The sequence below is a fragment of the Balaenoptera ricei genome, chromosome 19 (assembly GCF_028023285.1).
Source record: "Balaenoptera ricei isolate mBalRic1 chromosome 19, mBalRic1.hap2, whole genome shotgun sequence".
NCBI lineage: Eukaryota > Metazoa > Chordata > Mammalia > Artiodactyla > Balaenopteridae > Balaenoptera > Balaenoptera ricei.
Window position 1 is genome coordinate 46,814,699 of NC_082657.1, and position 21,715 is coordinate 46,836,413.

The 21,715-nt window shown below is 40.6% G+C and overlaps 1 protein-coding gene and 1 pseudogene across 2 annotated transcripts in view; one reads left to right on the plus strand and one right to left on the minus strand.

The window, feature by feature from the left end:
• The window catches only part of WWP2 (WW domain containing E3 ubiquitin protein ligase 2), a 146,560-nt gene that overhangs the window by 23,489 nt on the left and 101,356 nt on the right, over positions 1-21,715 (plus strand). For both annotated transcript variants that reach the window (XM_059903720.1, XM_059903721.1), the window contains exons 2-4: positions 1,214-1,298; positions 8,357-8,504; positions 8,846-8,967. In XM_059903720.1, the coding sequence (XP_059759703.1) occupies positions 1,229-1,298; positions 8,357-8,504; positions 8,846-8,967 (340 nt within the window). In that variant the 5' untranslated portion in view covers positions 1,214-1,228. The remainder of the gene's footprint in view (positions 1-1,213; positions 1,299-8,356; positions 8,505-8,845; positions 8,968-21,715) is intronic.
• On the minus strand, positions 2,832-2,940 carry LOC132354386 (5S ribosomal RNA; annotated as a pseudogene).

The window sequence follows — 21,715 nt, forward strand, 5'->3', positions numbered from 1 at the left end:
TTTGGATAGGGTATAATGAAATGTGTCAACATTTGCAATATCTATAGAACTCAGTGAACCAAATATTTTCTAAATGACAAATGACGATGTTACACAATTATGTATGAGTAAAAGAGCCACTCAAAATGCAAGATAGACTTCTGCTTCTAGCCAAGATGGAGTGACGGGGATGCCTTATGGCTAATGAGGTCCATCAAAAATTATTTCATGTGCTTTGTTGGCCAGGTCCGTGTGCACATGCAGGTGATAGCAGGGTAGTTGACTGGATGAATGTTGGGCTTTGGAATCAGAAGATGTAGATTGAATCCTGGTCTGTCATTTCCTTGGCCAATAAGCACATTTACTGGTATACCTTCTTGGAGAAACTTTTATTAAAATCTGTCCATTTAAAAAATTGGTTTAATATTACTTTAAAAAATTTTTTTAATGTTTAAAAATTTTATTTATTTATTTTTTGGCCACACCATGAGGCATTTGGGATCTTAGTTCCCCGACCAGGGATTGAACCCGTGCCCCCTGCAGTGGAAGTTCGGAGTCTTAACCATTGGACTGCCAGGAAGGTCCCTACTTTTTAAAAAATTGTTGAACTGTGACTTTCTTTTTGGAGATATTATTTTAGGCTCTCCCTCCTTAAAAGGTTGATGTAGCAGTGCTGTGTCCTTCTTAGTCCATCCAGGTCCTACCCAGATTCAGTAGTCATTACGGGACAGACACCACTCTGCCTGAAGCAGCATGGCTGCAGTTGCTTGGATGTTTATATTTTCTTTTTTTTAAAGATAAATTTATTTTATTTATTTATTTATTTATTTTTGGCTGTGTTGGGTCTTTGTTGCTGCGCGTGGGCTTTCTCTAGTTGCGGTGAAGGGGGCTACTCTTTGTTGCTGTGCGTGTGCTTCTCATTGCGGTGGCTTCTTTTGTTGAGGAGCACGGGCTCTAGGTGCGCGGGCTTTGGTAGTTGTGGCACGGAGGCTCAGTAGTTGTGGCGCATGGGCTTATTAGTTGCTCTGTGGCATGTGGGATCTTCCCGGACCAGGGCTGGAACCCGTGTCCCCTGCATTGGCAGATGGATTCTTAACCACTGCACCACCAGGGAAGTCCTGGATGTTTATATTTTCTTGCTTCTATCTCTTTAAACTCAGATATTAAAATTGGGTTCAGTTCCTCCGTCTCTTATCAGATATCCTCTAAACCTGTTGCTTTGTTTGTCTTTCAGTTTCCTGGTGATGACATGGCATCTGCCAGCTCCAGCCGGGCAGGAGTGGCCCTGCCTTTTGAGAAGTCTCAGCTTATTCTGAAAGGTGAGTGGCACTGTATGAAGTTTGTCATTTCAGGTCCAGCCCCATCTTTGGGAAAGAGGTGGAATTATACCACACCTTGGCTTACGAGCGTAACTATTCATTCTTATAGGGTTGTCATATTATAGCTGGAGTTCTTGAAGAGGAGGGGGAAAAAAAGGAACTTTTGGAAAGAATTATATAAAATGGCAAATCCTTCCTTCCCCAGGGCTCTTTTCTATCTACTCTCATTCCCTTGGTGAGCTCATCCGAACCTTATCACTTTAAATACCACCAATAGTAAGATCACTGCCACATTAGTATCTTCAGCCTGGCCTTGTCTCTGAACTCCAGGTTTGTATATCCAATAGCCCACTTGGCATCTCCACTTGAAGGCTTAGTAAATGTCTAAAATGTGACATGCCTGGAACTGACCTGATTTTGTTTTTTGTTTTTTTTCCTCAATATCCTGTATTCAGCAAATCTGGTTTTGTCTACATTCAAAATGTGGGCAGCGTTCAGCCACTTCTCACCACCCCTACTGACCCACCAGCTGGCATCATCTCCGCCCTAGATTAAGGCGGTAGCCTCCTAACCTGGCTTCCTACTTCTGCCCTTTGCCCCGCTTCATTCTGTTGATCACACAGCAGCCAGTGGTCTTGTTACAGTGTAAGCCAGCTCTTGTCACTCCTCTGCTCAAACACATCAGGACTGTCTATCTCACTCTGCGTACAAGCTGAAGATCCCACCTGATACGACCCCTTCCATTTCTCATTTCCTGTTCCACATTTACTCCTCTCTGGCTAGATGCACAGGTCCACATGGACCTCCCTTGCTATTCATTGCCTCTACCAGGTACACTCCCACCCCTGGGCCTTTGCACTTGCTGTTCCCGCTGAGTGAAATGCTCTTTTGGCTGAGTTATCTACCTGGTCTGCTTCCTGACTTTCTGCAGGTTTTTACCCCAAAGTCACTCTCTTCAATGAGGCCTTCCCTGATTCCCCCATCTAAAGACTCCCTACCCTGATTCCCTCATGTCTCTCCCCTTCACCACTTTATCTTTTTCTTCTCAGCCCGTCACTATTTAATGTTTGACCTATTGGAATCTATTTCATTTATTCACTGTCTCTTTCTGTAGAATGTAAGCCCCACGAGAACAGGGGTTTTTGTCTGTTTTGGTTACTGTTGATGCCCCAAAGCCTAGAACAGTGCCTGACACACAGTGAGGCCTCAGTAAATATCACACAGATGAAAGCCTGCTGCTCCAGTAGCTTTAGGAGGAGGAGTCACGGGACCACAAGATGCTCGGGGAGAGAGGAGTGGCATTCAGTATCTGGGCTCAGGCCTCTCAACGTGATCATTGGGAGGCAAAATTGTATCTTTGGTCCAAATTTTAAAATTATTGTTTTAAAAATGGAAATGTTATTCATTTATTTAATGCACTTACATAGTTTACAATTCTTTCCGTTCCTCCAGCTCCCCAGTTCCCTCGCCTGGAGGGAACCTATTGTTATCAATGAGTGCTCCTTTCCCCACATCATCTTTTTTTTTTTTTTAAGCCTGCAGCACCCAGTATTGCCAAGCGGTCTCCCATCCAAGTACTACCCAGGCCCAACCCTGCTTAGCTTCCGAGTTCAGGGGCATTCAGGGTGGTATGGCTGTAGTCCCCATACCTTTACCAACATGATATGTTGTCAGATTTTTTTTTTTTATCTTTGCCAGTCTGGTTGGTTAAAAAAAAAAATTGTGTTCTCAGCATAGTTTTACTTCTCATTAAATGATAAGTGATGTTTAGTGTCTTATCATATGTTTAAGTAAATTTGTATTTCCTTTTCTGTGGGTTGCCTGTGTCTATTCTTTGTCTGTTTCTTATTGAGTTATTGATTTTTTTTATAGTCTTCATACATTTTAATTACTTTTCTTGGTGTCTCATGGCTGCTCCAGCCCTTTTGAGAAGGGAGAAGGATTAGAGTGAACTGATAGGGTTTTGAACTTGAGACTACAGCCTTTACTGCCTTATCTAATAATTAGCAGGGCTAGGTCAGAACAGAAGCCTGCCCATGGAAACTGGTGATATCCTGAGGTCCCTGTTTTGGGACCATGTTATTCAGGAACACGCTCTGACTTCTAAAGGTTTCTCTCTTGCCTTTCCCCAATGTGTATTTTCTCACTAGTGTGGAGAGAGCTAACTTGATAATACAGGTGCACCTCATTATATATGCACTTAAGCTATAGGGAGTTGATAATACCATCCAGGAAAATGGTGGGGGAGAAAGAGAAGGAGAGAAACAACCATTTAAACAGTGTGGGTGGTTCTTCCTCCTGTGCATTTCGTGGATAGAGCCTCTGGTGTAATTTGGGAGCTGTTGCTATGCTGTCCCCTCTCTCTGCCTCAGTTCCCTTTGCCTCTTATAGTGCAGTCCTAGAGATTTATTTTTTTATTTTTTATCTTTAAAAATTTTTATTGGAGTATAGTTGATTTACAGTGTTGTGTTAGTTTCAGGTGTATGGTAAAGTGAATCAGTTATACATATACATATATCCACTCTTCTTAAGATTCTTTTCCCACATAGGTCATTAAGGAGTATTGAGTAGAATTCCCTGTGCTGTACACAGTAGGTCCTTATTAGTTATCTATTTTATTATTTTTTAAATTAATTAATTTAATTAATTTATTTATTTTGGCTGCGTCGGGTCTTTGTTGCTGCGCGCGGGCTTTCTCTAGTTGCGGCGAGCGGGGGCTACTCTTCGTTGCGGTGCGCGGGCTTCTCATTGCAGGGGCTTCTCATTGCAGTGCCTTCTCTTGTTGGGGAGCATGGGCTCTAGGCGCGAGGGCTTCAGTAGTTGTGGCTCGCCGGCTCTAGAGCGCAGGCTCAGTAGTTGTGGCGCACGGGCTTAGCTGCTCCGCGGCATGGGGGATCTTCTCGGACCAGGGCTCGAACCCGTGTCCCCTGCATTGGCAGGCGGATTCTTAACCACTGCGCCACCAGGGGAGCCCTGGTTATCTATTTTATATATAGTAATAGTGTGTATATGTCAATCCCAATCTCCCAATTTATCCCTCTCCCCCAGTCCTAGAGTTTTACAATACACTTTTTAAATACACTAAGGTCCTCAAACGTAAGCCAACTATTTTATCTGATATTTAACTGAAGGAACACTGAAAACACAGCACAGCAAGGCAAAAAACTGGCCGTTTGGAACCTATAGAAAGATAATATGCCACACTCTCTTCTGTTGCCTTCCTAAGAGCTTTTCAGGGGTATAATTTTGGAAATATGTGATTTTTTGCCTTATTTGTTGACTTTAAAAGCTAAATCCTATGTGAAGATGTGACTCCATGTATAAGAAACTGGCATTTATATTTTATCAAATAGTAAATAAACTTTCTAGGTAAACTTGAGACCTTTATTTTGGCTTGTCTTTTAAGAACAAGAAACATTGAAAATATCACCCCACTTATTAATTATAAATTACTGAGGGGAAAATGTAGCTTTACAGTGGAGTGACCTGGCAAACCCCACATTAACCATGGTATCAAAATTAGTATCCCCAATAGGAGGATGGCCTGGTGTGTACAGTAAGAAGTATGCAACCTAACTTGTGTAGTTAGTATTCTTGACAAAAATGTTCACTGTAAATCTAACCATGAGGAAACAATCAGAAAAATGCAGGATTTAGCATTCTGTAAGACAGCTGGTGGAAGTCTTTAAAAATCATTGTCATGGAAAAAGAAGGGAGTGCATTCTAGGTGTTAAAAGATTAAGGAGACAGCAGTTGAGTACAGTTTGTTCATCTTGATTGGATCCTGGGTTGGGAGAAAAACAGCTATAAAAATATGTTTGGGGGACTTCCCTGGTGGTGCAGTGGTTAAGACTCTGCGCTCCCAATGCAGAGGGCACAGATTCGATCCCTGGTGAGGTAACTAGATCCCACATGCATGTCACAGTTAAGAGTTGGCATGCCACAACTAAGAAGCCTGCGTGCCACAACTACAGAGCTGGAGAGCCGCAACTAAATACTGGCACAACCAAATAAATAAATAAATATTAAAAAAAAAAAGTTGGGAACAACTGGGAAAATTTGAATATGGAATGGATATCAAATGATGGAAGGAGTGACTATACATTTTTTTTTTAGGTATAATAATGGTGGTGTGGTGGGTGGAAGGATGCCCTTATTGTTAGGAATTGCATTCTGAAAGTAATCAGGGCTGATCTGTCATGATGTCTCCAACTTACTTTTTTTTTTAAACACAGATGTCGTATATATATCTGGGTCCTGTGCTATCCAATAGGGTAGCAAGTATAGCCACATAGAACTATTTACATTAAAATTAAATAAAATTTAAAGCTCCAGTCCTCAGTCTCACTAGCCATATTTCAAGTGCTTTATAGCCACATGTATCTCATGGCAATGTATTGGACAGCGCTGATGTAGAACATTTTTATTATTGCGGAAGTTCTCTGGGTAATATTGATGATAGACGCTGAGAGAGAGACAGAAAAGCATATGTGGCAAAATGATAGCAGTTAGTAAATAATGTGCAATTATTTATTCTATTCTTTCAATTTTTATGTAAATTGGAAACTTCACAAAAAACTACTAACTGCACCATGTGATCTTAGATTGAGTCCAGGACTAGAAAAAAATCTTTTCTCTTTTGCTATAATGGACATTGATAGGGTAATTGGCAAAATTTGAATAAGGTCTGTACCTTAGATAATAGTATTAAAGAATGTTGAATTTCCCAGTGTTGATAATTATACTATGGTAATGTTAGAAAATGTCTTAGTTCTTAGAAAAGACACACTGAAGTATTTAGGGAGAGAAAAAGAGAGTAATAAAGCAAGTAGCATAGAAAGTTAATATTTGGTGACTTCGGGTGAAGGGTTTTTTAAATGAAATTATTTTATTTATTTATTTATTTATTTATTTATTTGGCTGCGTTGGGTCTTCGTTGTGGCATGTGGGATCTTTCGTTGTGGCGCGTGGGCTTCTCTCTAGTTGTGTTGTGTGGGTTTTCTGTCTCTAATTGAGGCACGTGGGCTCAGTAGTTGTGGCGCATGGGCTTAGTTGCCCTATGGCATGTGGGATCCTAGTTCCCCGACCAGGGATTGAACCCGTGTCCCCTGAATTGGAAGGGGGATTCTTTACCACTGGACCACCAGGGAAGTCCCCGGTGAAGGGTTTATAAGAATTCTTTGTATTACTCTTGCAACTTTTCTAAATGTCTGAAATTATATCAAAAAATTCTTTTTAAAAAGTAGATACTAAAAAAACAAGGACCAAAAAGGAAACATGATGGAAGAGTTCAAAGAATCGGCCTGGGAGCTGGGAGACTTGGTTCCAGGCTTAGCACTGCCTTTGACTAGCTCCGTGATTTTGGATATGTCTCACCTCCCTGGATCTTAGTTGGCCCAACTATTAAATAAAGGGTTTGAACTTGTTGATTTCAAAGAAACTGTCTAGCTCAAAATGGTAGGACTCTATAACCAGTCCCTATTTTTTATCTATATTTTTACATTTAAGGGTCTGCCTGCAGAGCTGCTCTCGCACCACCAGGTGGCCTCAGTTAACCTTGGTCTATGTGTGTAGTATTTTCATTTTCCCACTCTGGGCCACATTTCCCAGCTCTACGACCTTTTTTCCTAATACCAACACTTGTTGCTTCTTAATCTTCACGACAGCTTTTGTTGCTGTTGTTCCTTGACTTTCTGTCTAGTGTTCTTTTGGTCCTGGAGAAGACACGTATTGCTAAAACACAATCAGAGGTGGCTTTGCCCTTTGCCAAGTTGTGGACCCTTATAGGACTGTCATCCCTCAGAAGGGTCTAGGAGAGAGAGGTTTGCTAACTCTTGATGGGAACTCAGGTTCAGGCAGTCTTGTCATCATGGGTAAGGAACATCAGTTATATGCTCTGATTTAGGGCATAGGATAGAAACCATCCAGATGGGTTTTGTCCTAGTGATCTGGAGTTTCCACCATGGCTGATAAATGCTACAAAAGGAGCTTGTCTAGCATCCAGCCCTGGGCGTATGCTTGCTTAGTTGGTGCTGAGCCCCTGGCTTGCTGGTGCCGTGTAAGCATCAGAAATGCTGCCGCATGAAGGAAATGAACAGAAGAGGAAATGCAGATGGTTAACAAGTACATGGAAAAACTATTCAATCTGGCTAGTAATTGAAGAAAAGCATTAGAACAAATAAGCAAAGTCTGGGAATGGCATATAGCATGGTGTGGAGTCAGGCTGCCGGGTGCACATTGCGGTTCGAAGCTCCCTGGATGTGTAGCCTGGGGCAATGACCTAGCTTCCCCAAGCATGTTTCCTCGTGGGTGAAATGGAGTGACGATGTATTTCTTGCCTCATTGTAAGGATTCAGTTAGATAATGTGTGCATAGTATAGTATCTGTAATAAGTGCTCATTAACTCTTAGCTATTATCTTTATACTATTTTTTTTTTTTTACCTACATGATTTGCAAAGGGTGAAAAAAACATAGTACTCAGTGCTATGCAGTGTTTGGTGAAATGGATATATTCCTATAGTGCTGATAGGTGTCTACATGGGTTTAGAAAGGAACTGAGCAGTTTTAAGAACTTTAAAAAATGTTCATATCCTTTGGAAGAATACTCAGAAATGCATGCAAATACTATATACGTTTGTGGTCATTTTCCCCGAGCCAAAAGTTGGAAGCAATTTATTCAACAATGAAAGAATAGTTGACTAAATTATGGTGTATGCTTGTAATGGGCTTACGTTGCAACTTTTTAAAATGGATTTTGGGGGGAGAGGAATTTTTAAAGAATTGGAGACATAAAAGATGAAAGTCTAGGAAGTCTGTATTTACCAACATCTTAATGATAATTATCCCAGTGTTTTTGGGTTAGGAGTGATTTTTTTTCTTATGCTTCTTTTCTTATGCTATTTTTATATCCTCAAATTAAAAAAGAAGTCTTTTTAGAATGAGGAAAAGACAAAATTTCTTTTTTAAAAGAAACAACAAAAAAGAGGGAGAACATCTGCCACAGGGGGGCAGCTGGGAGCCCTCTGACTCATCCTTGACTTCTGTCTTTCCTGTCCAGTGGTGTCAGCAAAGCCCAAGGTGCATAGTCGTCAACCTCGAATTAACTCGTTTGTGGAAGTGGCAGTGGATGGACTCCCCAGTGAGACGAAGAAGACTGGGAAGCGAATTGGGAGCTCGGAGCTTCTCTGGAACGAGATCATCATTTTGTAAGAGAAAACCCCTTCTCTCCGAATGCAGCCCCCCGGGGGAATAGAGGAAGGGGTTGTGGGAGATCCAGGTTCCCTGTAGCCGCCTCTAGTCCTTCCGCCTTTGGTACCCGAGGCACCTTCTCTTCCGGTGTTTCTACATCATCGAGCTCACAGAGTGTTCATTGTTAGCTGGATGGTTACAGGGTCAGCTCTGGGGGGGAAAGGGTATATGTGAGTGTCTTCCTCTTTGGGGTTCCCCCCACCTTCAAGATGTCAGCAGTGTAGTTTCTCTGTTTTCTTCTAAGTTACAGGAATGACTGATCTGCTTGGGTATGATGAATCAAGTATTTGTTTTCCAGGAATGTCACGGCCCAGAGTCATTTAGATTTGAAGGTCTGGAGCTGCCACACCTTGAGAAATGAACTGCTAGGCACCGCCTCTGTCAACCTCTCCAATGTCCTGAAGAACAATGGGGGCAAAAGTATGTACAAGGAAGGGGTACCTGACGTCATTCATTTGTGGGGGTGGGGAAAAGAATGTGAAGGCATGGATTTCTCTCACATGGTGGCTAAACCTGCTGATGCAGTTTTCTCCAGGACCAGAGGCTGCAGTTACTGTACTCCCCGTGGATGTGGTCCGTGGAGTTCTAGGAAGGCTGAGAGCTACTCTCTGCCTCTATTGCAGAACTCAGCCCCTTGGTCCAGGGCCCCTAGTGGTGGATGCACTGATATCTCCCCCTTGATCCTTCCTCAGGGATGCATACTTTCCCTCTGCCCCTCTTTTCCTGATCCTGATGTGTGACGTGTAGAATCAAACTGTCAAATGCCTCCAGCCTAAATCATTACTTTCCTAGTCTGATCCCTCAAACACAACAAAGGAGCTTCGTCTGTGGGTGGGTGTGTACATGTGTGCCTGCCTGTCTGCGTGGAATGGTGTTACAAATGGTGCCCTGTGCTTAGAAGGCGCTCGATAAACATTTCCTGGATGTTGGAATGCAGTGGAAGCTCTATCATGATTATTCAGCATGCCTCGGCTGCACGGAAATCTAAATCCTCACGTCTGTTTATTGCTGTTTGTGGTCAGTGGAGTAACTCTCGTGGCTGAGGTATCTGGATCCTCCCTCATAAAGCCTCTATTCAGAGCAGTACCAGATGTGGCGAGGGAATGCCACAGAAAGAAAGGCTCCTTCTTTTCTTGACGTGTGCTGTCTAGCAAATATTTTCTGAACGTGGATTTAGTTTAAGAGAGATGTGTGGGTGGGGAGCCCTGAGTCCCAGGGAGAGTGCTGCTTGATTCAAGGGTCTTTCCTTTCTGAGCCTGTCCTTTCTGATGGGCCTCTTGAGTGGTGTGTGAGGCTCCCCCGGTCTTTTCCTTTCTGCTGGGCACGCACTGATGTGGTGAACCCACTCTGGACTCTGGAATCGTCTGAAATGAGGATCTGCCTCTATTCTAATTCTGCAGGGAACACCCCGCTGCTCTGTCTTCTGAGTCGGTCTTTATTTTCCCAAATGCTAGCCTGCCTTTTATAATTTGATTCTCAAGGGGGATTATATTTACTATGTCATTTGGAAATAGACTTGTGGGCATTCTCACATTAGGACCAGCAACCGACATTGAGTGTCCTTTTCTCTCCTTTTTCATTTGTCCAGTTGGCATACTTTTGCTTTCAATTACAAAAGTAATTGTTGAAAAATTGGGAATCACATAAAAGCACACAGACACACAAAGAAAATAAAATTCTCCTGGAAGTACAGTACCTAGTGATAATTATTGTTAGCATTTTGATATATGCCTTTCTGAGCTTTTTTTCCCTGTGTGCAGTGTATTAATATTTAAGACATCAGTGAAACAAAATTGAGATCATACATGAACTTATTTTGCAACATGCATTTTTCTCTTTAAAATGTATTACTATATCTTTATTTTTAATTGTGATTAAAAAAACACATAATGTAAAACTTACCATCTTAGCCATTTTTAAATGTACAGTGCAGTGGCATTAAGTACATTTGACAGGATTCTGCATCCATCACCTCCATCCGTCTCCAGGACTTTTTCATCTTGCTAAACGCAAACTCTGTACCCATTAAACAGTAACTCCCTCCCTTCTCTCAACCCACACCGTTCAACTCTCCGTCCCTGTGAATCTGCTTGCTCTAGGTACTCCATACCAGTGGCGTCATACAGTATTTACCCTTTTGTGTCTGGCTTCTTTCACTCAGCATAATGTCCTTAAGCCTCTTTCACGTGGTACGTATCAGAATCACCTTTTTTTTCTTTCTTTTTAAATTTTATTTTATTTTATTTTGGCCACACTGCACGGCTTGTGGGATCTTAGTTACCTGACCAGGGATTGAACCCGGGCCCTCGGCAGGGAGCGCGGAGTCCTAACCGCAGGACCACCAGGGAATTCCCAGAATCCCCTTTTAAAAAATATTTATTTATTTATGGCTGCGTTGGGTCTTTGTTGCTGTGCGCGGGGGCTGCTGTTTGTTGCAGTGCGCGGGCTTCTCTTTGCGGTGGCTTCTCTTGTTGCAGAGCACGGGCTCTAGGCGCGCGGGCTTCAGTAATTGTGGCACGTGGGCTCTAGAGTGCAGGCTTAGTAGTTGTGGCGCACGGGCTGAGTTGCTCCGCGGCATGTGGGATCTTCCCGGACCAGGGCTGGAACCCGCGTCCCCTGCATTGGCAGGCAGATTCTTAACCCCTGCGCCACCAGGGAAGTCCCCGGAATTACCTTTTTAATGCCGAATAATATTCCATTGTATGCCGCATTTTGTTGATCCTTTCATCCATCCAAGGACATTGGTGAACATGGGTGTCCAAATATCTCTTCAAGTCCCTGCTTTCAATTCTTTTGGATAATATATTCAGAAGTAGAATAGCTGCATCACATGGTAATTCTATTTTAATTTTTTGAGGAACCGCCATACTGTTTTCCATAGCTGTTGTACCATAAAATATTTAGTTGTTCCTCAAAAGTCAGTTTTTGATGACTGTCTGGTAGTAGTCTTATCAGATGGCTGTGTGAAAATTTAAGGTTGAACATTTGGGTAGTTTTCAGTATTTCACAGTCACAAATAATGCTATTTTGATAAACTTATAAGTTTACAAATCTTTGTACCAATTGTTAAAAATTTGTGTTAAATTATTGAACATAGACTTGCTGGATTGAAACATTTTTCAAGGTTTTGGACACATATTGCCAGATTACCCTCCAGAAAAGTTCTACCCATTTATCCTTCCATCAGCTGTAGCCGAGATGGCTGGTTTCTATTGCACTTTGGCAGTTATTGGATTTATTTGTAAAAAAAAAAAAAAAAAAAATATATATATATATATATAAGATATATATATATATTTTTAGCCTATTTTATAATTAACATTTTGCCAGATTTGCTTCATCTATTTCTTTTTGGTTGCAGTATTTAAAGTAAATTACAGGTGTTTCAACCTTTTATCCTAGATTCTTCATGCATCTCATTAAAAAAGGACTTTTTTTACATAATTACTGTACCATTATCACACCTGGCAATATTTACATGAATTCCTCATTATCACCTAATACCCAGTTCGTATTCTATTTCACCATCTATCTCAAAGTGTTGTTTTACAGTTGGTTTGCCCCAACCTGGATTTGGGCAAGGTCCCCTCATGGCATTTGGTGGTTATGTCTTTGAAGTCCCCCCACCTCCACTCTACCTTTTTGAAAGCTGTACTTTACTCAAGGAGACTGAATGTTTTTTTGTTTTTTTGTTTTTTTTAATTTTTATTTATTTATGGCTGTGTTGGGTCTTCGTTTCTGTGCGAGGGCTTTCTCTAGTTGTGGCAAGCGGGGGCCACTCTTCATCGCGGTGCGCGGGCCTCTCACTATCGCGGCCTCTCTTGTTGCGGAGCACAGGCTCCAGACGCGCAGGCTCAGTAATTGTGGCTTACGGGCCCAGTTGCTCCGCGGCATGTGGGATCTTCCCAGACCAGGGCTCGAACCCGTGTCCCCTGCATTGGCAGGCAGATTCTCAACCACTGCGCCACCAGGGAAGCCCCTGAATGTTTTTAAAGTGTGTTTATTGCCTTATTAATGTCCTTTGCTCATTTTTATACTGAAATGTGCATTTTTCTCTTTTGGTTTTGAGAGAGCTCTTTATATGTTAAGGCTATTATTCTTTGTCTTGTAATTTGTGTTTTCCCAGTTTTTCATTTGCATTTTAATTTATCAGGCTTTTTTTTTTTTCCTTTTTCCATACAGATGTTTTAAACTTTCTGTAGTCAAGTCTGTTACCTTTTATAGTTTCAGCCTTTTCTTTTACGTTTTGGAAGGCTTTCCTTTATTCTGAGATCAGGTAAATGATCACCTCTATTTTCCCCTAGTTCACTGTGATTTTATTTTTTTAATTTAATTCTTCATCCAAATGAATTTATTTTTGTGTACAGTGTGAGTAGGGATCTAATTTAATTTTTCGTAAATAGTTAACCGATTACTTTAGCACTACTTATTAAATAACCTATCTATATCCCCAGTGATCTGAGTTGCTACCTTAAGCATATATTAAAAACATATGTATATTTGTGCCTGTTTGGGGACTTTCCATTCATTGTTGTTTTTTATCAGCCTTTTCAAATCACTCTGTCTTAGCTAGTATAACATTTTGTTATGTTTTTAATATCTGACAGTTCAAGTTTCTCTTCTTTTCAAAATCTTCCTGCCTCTTTTCTTTGCGTGGATGACACCATCACATGAATTTTAAATTATTTTGTCAGGTTCTCCCCTCTTCCTATTCTCCTACCCCTAATCCCTTGAGATTTTTGTTGGAATCTATCATATGTAAAGTTTCTTTATGGAGAATTTTCATACCAGGAACATGGAATGTCTCTAAATTCACTCAAATCATTTTGAAGTTATCTTCAGATAGATTCTTTTAGTTTTTAAAGAAGCTTTGATATTATTTTCAGTGGGATCTTTTTCTATTATGTCTTCTAACTTAGTGTTGTTGGTATATGATTATTAGTTTCTGTATTTTCTTTTATATAATCAGTCACTTGCTGAATTCTTAGTATAGGTTTTCAGCAGTTTCTTTTGGATTTTCTTGGTAGACGTTTATGTGGTTTCTAAGATTGATAATTTTGATCATCTTAGGAGATAATTTTACTTCTTTTTCTTTGTTAGTTGCTTTGTATACAACTTCCTGTTTTAGTGGTGATGGAGTGGGCATTCTCCCCTAATAACCAAGCTTATAGTGACTTCTTTAGGTGTCAGGCTGGGTATTAGTTGGTAACCTGTCTTCTTGATTTACTAATCATTGTTGTCTTTTAAAAAAAATCAGGATAAGGGTTGAATTTTGAGCAAATAGCTTTTATTTTATCTTTAAAAAAATATTTATTTATTTATTTATTTGGCTGCGTTGGGTCTTAGTTGTGGCACGCGAGATCTTTTAGCTGCAGCATGCAGCAAATAGCTTTTAAGCAACCATTGGGATAATTATATGATGTTTCTCCTTTCAATGTATTATATTAATTTCCTTGTAGTAACAACCTTAGAATTTCTAGAATATACCTAATTGCTCATGGTAGATTATTCCTTGAAAATTTTTTTAGAATTACTTGTTCATATTTTATTTGGGGGTTTTCCATCTAATTCATAAGTGACATTTGTTTGTAGTTTTGTACTATTTTTGTCAGCTTTGGAATCAAGGCTAGGCTAATTTTATAAAGTAAATTGAAGTGCTTTCCAACTTCGGGAATAGACTCTATAACATGGGAATTATCTGTTCCATGAGTGCAGGAAAGAGCTCACGCATAAAACCAACTAGGTCTGGCAGCTTTCTCTGAAATAATTCTTTGATGACTTTTTCAGTTTTTTCCCCATAATGATTGGTTTGTTCAGCTTTTCTGATTTATCTTGTGTCTATTTTGTTAATTCATATTTTCTGAGAAAACTGTTTCATGAGATATTCAAATTATTAATATAAAGATTTGAGATAGCATTCTCATTTTTAAAAATGTTTCTAATTTTTCTCACTTAAAAATGTTGGTATTTTTTTCCCCATTTTTTTGTCTTGACTGGCATAAACATTTTTGTTTTAACTTTTGGCTTTTGATTTATTTTTCACAGGACAACTACTTGGACTTATTTATCAATTATACCATGTTTTCTAATGTTAATTTCTATTTTTAACTTTGTTAACCTTTTTCATCTTTTTGCTTTATTTGTTTATTCAATAGTCAGTCATTTATAGCTTTTTGAGTTGAAAGCTTAGTGCATTTATTTTTGTCCTGTCTTATTTAATAATAAAAACATTCTTGCTTTAAATTTGTCTTTGATTTTTACCCCACTTGGTATTCAAATTTTTTTCTGTCAAAGAAAAGTGCACAAATCTTAAGTGAGACAGCTCAATGAATATTTACATGTGTTCACATCTGTGTAATCACCACTCAGATCAAGAGATAGAACATTCCCAGAACCCCAGAAATTTCCCCATGTCCCTTGCTTGCCCTGCCCTGAGATAACAACTATTCTGAATTTTATCACTATTGATCACTATTGATTAGTTTTGCCTATTCTTGAATTTTGTATCAGTGAAATCAATATGTTTTCTCGTGCCTGGCTCTTCATTATATCTGTGAAATTCATCTGGGCTTTTGCATGTAATGAGAGTTTGTTTTTTTTACTGGGGTATGGTATCCTATTGTATGAATATACCACAATTTATTTGTCTCATCTCCTGTTGGTAGACATTTGGGTTAGTTCCAGTTTTTAGCCATCATGAGAAAGCTGCTGTGAACATTCTTATACATGTATTTTGGAAGACACAGACATGCACGTCTGTTAAATCTATCTATCTATGTGTCTATCTATCTATATCTATCTTGGGGACTTGTTTCATAGGGTGGATGTATGTTTAGCTTTAGTAGAGACTGTCTGGTGGAGAACCAATTTGCCATCCCCTACATTTTGCTGTGTTCTGCTCCTTTTTTGTAATTGCTCTTGTGATTTTCTCTTTGAGCCCAGAGTGATTCAGGAGGATGTTTCCTATGGCTCCCAGGGGCTGTGTTGCTTGTGGCAGTGGCTGCAGCTTCTAGTGCTCTTGCTGACGCCAGCCTTAGCACTTTGAGTGTGTGGCTGGGTTGAGTAGTGAGGCACATCAGATCCGAGTCTGATGGAAAATTTGGGCAGTGGGCTGCTTTTTCTTAGAAAAACAAATCTAGGATGACAATATAGATAATATTCTGGCTGTGTTTCCTAAAGCCTTCTGTATAGAGCAAGGCTGTTTCTGATGATTGCAAATCTGTCAGGTAGAGAAGTAGTTAAGAACATGTAGACTCTGGAGTCGGACTCCTGGGGTTTGAATCCTGATTCTACCAACTTTGTACATCAGACACTTAACTTCTCAGTGCTTGTTTCCTTGTCTGTAAAATATTGTTTTGAGATTAAGTGAGCTAACAACAGTATGTGACACATGTTCGTACTATAGTAGTAGTAGTAGTAGTAATGGTAGTTATTATTCTGTCTCCTCTGATACTTTCCTTCCCAAAGATTGGGAGGTACAAATCCCAGAGATGGACAGCAGAGACCCAGTTTCCTGATATGGGACCTCCTTGCCTAAATGGGAGGCAGCCCTGAGGGTGTTCCAAGAGAGAATTCTAAGACTGGACAAATGCAAAAGCTTTGCGGGTGTGGAGTGGGGAGGCCGTTATTAACATGGGACATTTTTCAGCACCACGGTCTTGGAGCCTGCTCTCCTTGGGGAACTGCTGGGCGGGAAATGTTTCCAGAGTGGTGTCTAAGTATGAATACGGTTTCGTAGGGTAGTGGGTCACAGTAGGTGAGGTGACTCCTCATTGTGGCCGGGTCTTCCTGAAACCACTTTTCCTGGGAAAGGGAGTGACGGGTAGCGGTTGCCCCACCTGGTGTTTTTCTGCTCCATGGGACATCATTCTTTCATTTGCTCCCTTGTTTTCCCCTGGGTGGACTTGGAGGTTGACTGGGAGACCCAGCTGATGTTTCCTGCCTCCCCCTGGCCGAGGGATGCTGCAGTGGAGGGTTTTACTCAAGTCCGGCAGTTACATAATGGTCAGCCTTGGCTGACTCCGCAGGGACATTGACCTGGCTGTGGCTGCACAGAGGACTTGACCAAAAGTCCTGGTTTGGCTCTTAAGGATGGTTCTAGTCATCTCTGTGTGGAAGCCAGCTTTTGAGTTTGACTATTGCTTTTCTTAAAATTTATTTTTTTGGGACTTCCCTGGTGGTCCAGTGGTAAAGAATCTGCCTTCCAATACAGGGAACAGGGGTTCGATCTCTGGTCGGGGCACTAAGATCCCACATGCTGCGGGGCAACTAAGCCCACGGGCCACAACTACTGAGCCTGCACACCACAACTAGAGGGCCTGCATGCTGCAAACTACAGAGGCTATGCACCACAACTAGAGAGAGAAAACCCACATGCCACAACTAGAGACAAGCACGTGAGCTGCAACAAAAAATCCCTCATGCCGCAATGAAGATCCTGTGTACCGCACCTAGGACCCGACGCAGCCAAAAACTAAAGAAAAAATAAATAAAATTAAAAAAATAAATAAATAAATAAAAATAAATAAATCTTAAAAAAAAGTTAAGTCCCCGAAGAAAGAACCAATGCTTTAAAAAATAAAAAAATTAAAAAAATAAAATTTATTTTTTAAAAAATTGAATGAATACCAATTTAAAATTAATTAATTAATTAATTTATCTGCGCTGGGTCTTAGTTGCAGCACGTGGGATCTTTGTTGCTGCCTGCAAAATCTTTAGTTGCGGCATGCGAACTCTTAGTTTCGGCAGGTGGGATCTAGTTCCCTGACCAGGGATCAAACCCTGGCCCCGTCCATTGGGAGCACAGAGTCTTAGCCACTGGGCCACCAGGGAAGTCCCCTGAATACCGATTTTTAAAAACCTTTTTTTAAAAAAAAAAAAAATTATTTATTTATTTATTTATTTATTTATTTATTATTTTTGGCTGTGTTGGGTCTTCGTTTCTGTGCGAGGGCTTTCTCTAGTTGCGGCAAGCAGGGGCCACTCTTCATCGCGGTGCGCGGGCCTCTCACTGTCGCGGCCTCTCTTGTTGCGGAGCACAGGCTCCAGACGCGCAGGCTCAGTAGTTGTGGCTCACGGGTCTAGTTGCTCGGCGGCACGTGGGATCTTCCCAGACCAGGGCTCGAACCCGTGTCCCCTGCATTGGCAGGCAAATTCTCAACCACTGCGCCACCAGGGAAGCCCTAAAAACCTTTTTATTAGGGGAATTTTCAAACATAATCCCCATCCCCCAGTAGTCACCAGCATGTTTCATCTGTACCTGCCCACTGGATGATCTTCATTTCTTTCTAGCTTGGTAGCAGATAGGAGCTGAGACCCACTTTTCTCTTGTAGCTCTCCTCTCTAGTAGCTGGACTCATCAACACTGCAGATCTTGGCACTGCCAGATTGTGCTGCTTTCAAGGAGGGAAATATGGCTTGAAGTAGATTAAAAAAAAAAATCCAAACTTCTTTATTTTAAAATAATTTCAAATTCAGAGACAAGTTAAAAGGCTAGGACAAAGAACTTCCCTATACTCTTCATCCATGTGGTGATATTTTGATGCATTTGCCTTAACATCGTCTGTATGTCTGTATATGCATGTATGGTGATTTGCCGAATCATTTTAAATTATAAATCTTATACGTCTTTATTCCTGAATATTTAAATGTATATTTCCTAAGAAGGATATTTTCTTGCCTAACCACTATAAAGAACCTAATCAAGAAATCTAACATTTTTACAGTATTGTTATATAATTCGTATTTTCTAATTGTTGCAAAAATGCACTTCAGGTGATTTCCAGGATCCCATGCAAGATTGTGCATTACATTTGGTTGTCCTTAAATCTGGGGTCAGTTCCTCAGCCTATTTTTGTCTTTGATGACACTGTCATTGTTAAAGAGTTCAGGCTGTCTTTTTGTAGAATCTCCTCAGTTTGGATTCAGAGTACTACACATTTTTGGCAGGAGCATTCCAGAAGCGATGTTGCGTCCTTCTCAGTGTGTCAGATCAGGGGGCACACAACTCAGCTTGTTTCATTATTGATGATGTGAACTTTGACCCTTGGGCTAGGGTTGTGTCTGCCAGGTTCTCCACTGTAAAATGACTATTTTCTCTTTATAACTAAGAAGTTTTTTATGGGGAGATACCATACTTTGAGACTATGTAAATATCTGTTCCTCATCACATCTTCACCTACTAGTTTTGCATTCATTAATGATTTTTGTCTGAATCAGTTAATATTCTGATGGTTGCAAAATTGTTTTTCCAATTTAGTCATTCCTTCTACATTTATTAGTTGGCATACTGCTGCAAGGAAGAGCTTTTCTTTTTCCTTTATGTAGGTATGTATTATCAGTCTCAACTCATGGATTCTTATTTTATGCATGGGTTATAATTTATTACTGCCATTATTTTGATGCTCAAATTATCCCTGGTTTGGCCAGTGGATGCCTCTTCAAGCTTGCTCCTGTATCCTTTTGACATGTCCCCATCATATATTTTTTTCCAAACATCATCCAACATAGATAGAATTTACTATGTGATAAAGGTGGCATTTAAAATCAGTAAAGAAAGGTGAACAAATTGGGACCATTGGTTAACCCAGTGGTTTTCAAAGTGTGGTGTCCAGATCAGCAGCATAGGCGTCACCTGGAAACATATTAGAAACATAAATTCTCAGGCCCTCTCCCAGTCCTACAGAATCAGAAAACCTGCGGATGGGGCCCAGCAATGTGTGTTTTGACAAATGCTCCAGGGCATTCTGATGCCGGTTCAAGTCTTAGAACCACTGAGTTACCACTTGGGAAAAAATAGTTAGATACCTTCCTTACACTAACGCTTGTGCTGGTTTTCTTTATTTAGTTTTTAAATGTTTAACCCTTTAATCAATCTGGAGTTTTTTTTTGGTGTATGGTGTAGGCCAAGGATCTAGTTGTATTTTTTCCTTATGAGTTTTACGGTGTCACTGTTTTCACTAGAGGGAGTGCCAGTATCAGGTTGGACATACCGCTTCTTACTGCTTTTTTTTTTTTTAATTTTTATTTTTTTGGCTGCGTTGGGTCTTAGTTGCCGCATGCGGGATCTTCGTTGAGGCACGCAAGATCTTTCGTTGTGGCGCACTGTCTCTTCATTGCCGCACTCGGGCTTCCCTCTAGTTGTGGCGCGCGGGGGTCTAGAACGTGTGGGCTCTGCAGTTTGTGGCACGCGGGCTCTCTTGTTGAGGTGCGCGAGCTCTGGCGTGCAGGCTTAGTTGCCCCGCGGAATGTGGGATCTTAGTTCCCCAACCAGGGATTGAACCTGTGTCCCCTGCATTGGAAGGCGGATTCTTTACCACTGGACCACCAGGGAAGTCCCCTCACTGCTCTTTTTCTTCAAAACTTTCTTGGCTCTTGAGCCTTCATTTTTCTTGAAAGACTTTATGTATACACACACACACATAAATATCTATTCTGTGTCTGTATATTCAAGGTGATGAGTTTATGCTGAAATCTCCAATTCTAATTCAACCCCACAGAGTTCTTCCTAACTTTCCTCCTTTCCACACGAGAACCCTGGCTCTCACCGTCATCCACATATTTACTCATTTCTATACGCACAGGAGGCGGTTAGAGAATTGCTGTACTCAGACCACTGTGAAAAATGAAGTACCTTCGAAAAGCTTTTTGCTTATGCTCTTCGTTTTCTATGCGTGTCTGTTTTCTTTCCCCATGTGTGTCTCCCAGATATAAAAAGAAAAAAAAAAATGAGAGAGGGAGAAAAAGCAAACAGCTCCCTATTTATTTAAAAATCTTATAAGCAGAGGGTTGTTACTGCACTTTATGTTCCAAGAACAGATAGGCCAGTCACGAGGGCTGCACCACCTCCCTCCCTCTTCCATGAGGATGGAGTGTTCTGGTGGGTGGGCCATGCATCTCAAGGAGGCAGGCCTGACAGACAGTGCATGCATTTATTTTAAAGTAAACACCACACTGTTTTTCCAGTTTTTCAACTGAAAGAGAAATAAACCACTCTTCCTTGGAACCTGAGTCAGAGGGAGAAGAGAGAAAATTTTTAAAAATTGCTCCTAAGTTAAAAACAATTTTAAATTTAAGTTTGAGAAATTATTCACTGTTTCTTCAGATGAGGAGGAGGCGGGCAAGAGACAAAAGTGAAAGGAAGGATGTGACAGTCCTGTAAGCTGGTAGGGAGCTATTATTTAGGGCATAGCTACAAACTCCAGTGCCTTGATTAGGCCTGATGGGAGAATGGCCAAACCAGTTCTGCATAGCCAAGTAGTTACTTTTATGAACCTGGTAAACCACTAAGACCTAGTTATTTCAGTCTCATGGAATACTCAGAAGATTTCTGAGAAATTCTCTCTTGCTCCCCAAATTGAAAATAGTATAATTGTATCTCTGGGATGCGCCCCCCCCCCACCCCCCATACCACAATCTGCAGATGCTCAAGTCCCTTATATAAAATAGCATAGTATTTGCATATTACCTATGTACATACCCCCGTATACTTTAAATTATCTCTAGATTACCTATAATACCCAATACAATGTAAGTGCTTTGTAAATAGTTGCTGGAGCACAGCAAGTTCAAAGTTTGCTTTTGGGAATTTTCTGGAATTTTTTTTTCCTGAATATTTTTGATCCACACTTGGTTGTATCTGAGAATATGGAGCATGTGGATATGTGGCGGGGGAGGCTGACTATTAATATTTTTTCTGATAATAAAAGCAACGTATGCTCCTAAAACTGAAAATGTTACTGTTATTTTTCTGATTATTATTGTTGTTTTATGCTTATTGAAAAAAAAGACAAAGAACATTGGGAGTGCTAAGTATGTACCAGGCATTATTCTGAATTCTTGATCTCTATCTATCTATCTATCTATCTGTGTCTATATCTATTCTTTCCATTTAATCCTCCTGCATACCCATAATGTAGGTTGTACTGCCATCCCCTTTGATGAGGAAATAGGCAGATGTTATGTAACTTGCCCAAGATCACATAGTAGGTGGTGGCAAGTTGGGATTTAACCCAGGCCTTTTGGTCTCAGGGCCTTTGCCTGCACCCTCTGCATATACTGCCTTCCAAAGAAGGAGAAGGTTAAAAATCACTGGAAATTCTTCTTTTTCCCCCCACAAAGCTAGCAAATCTTGTTCTGTTATTATGAACTCCAATGAATGTATGCATTT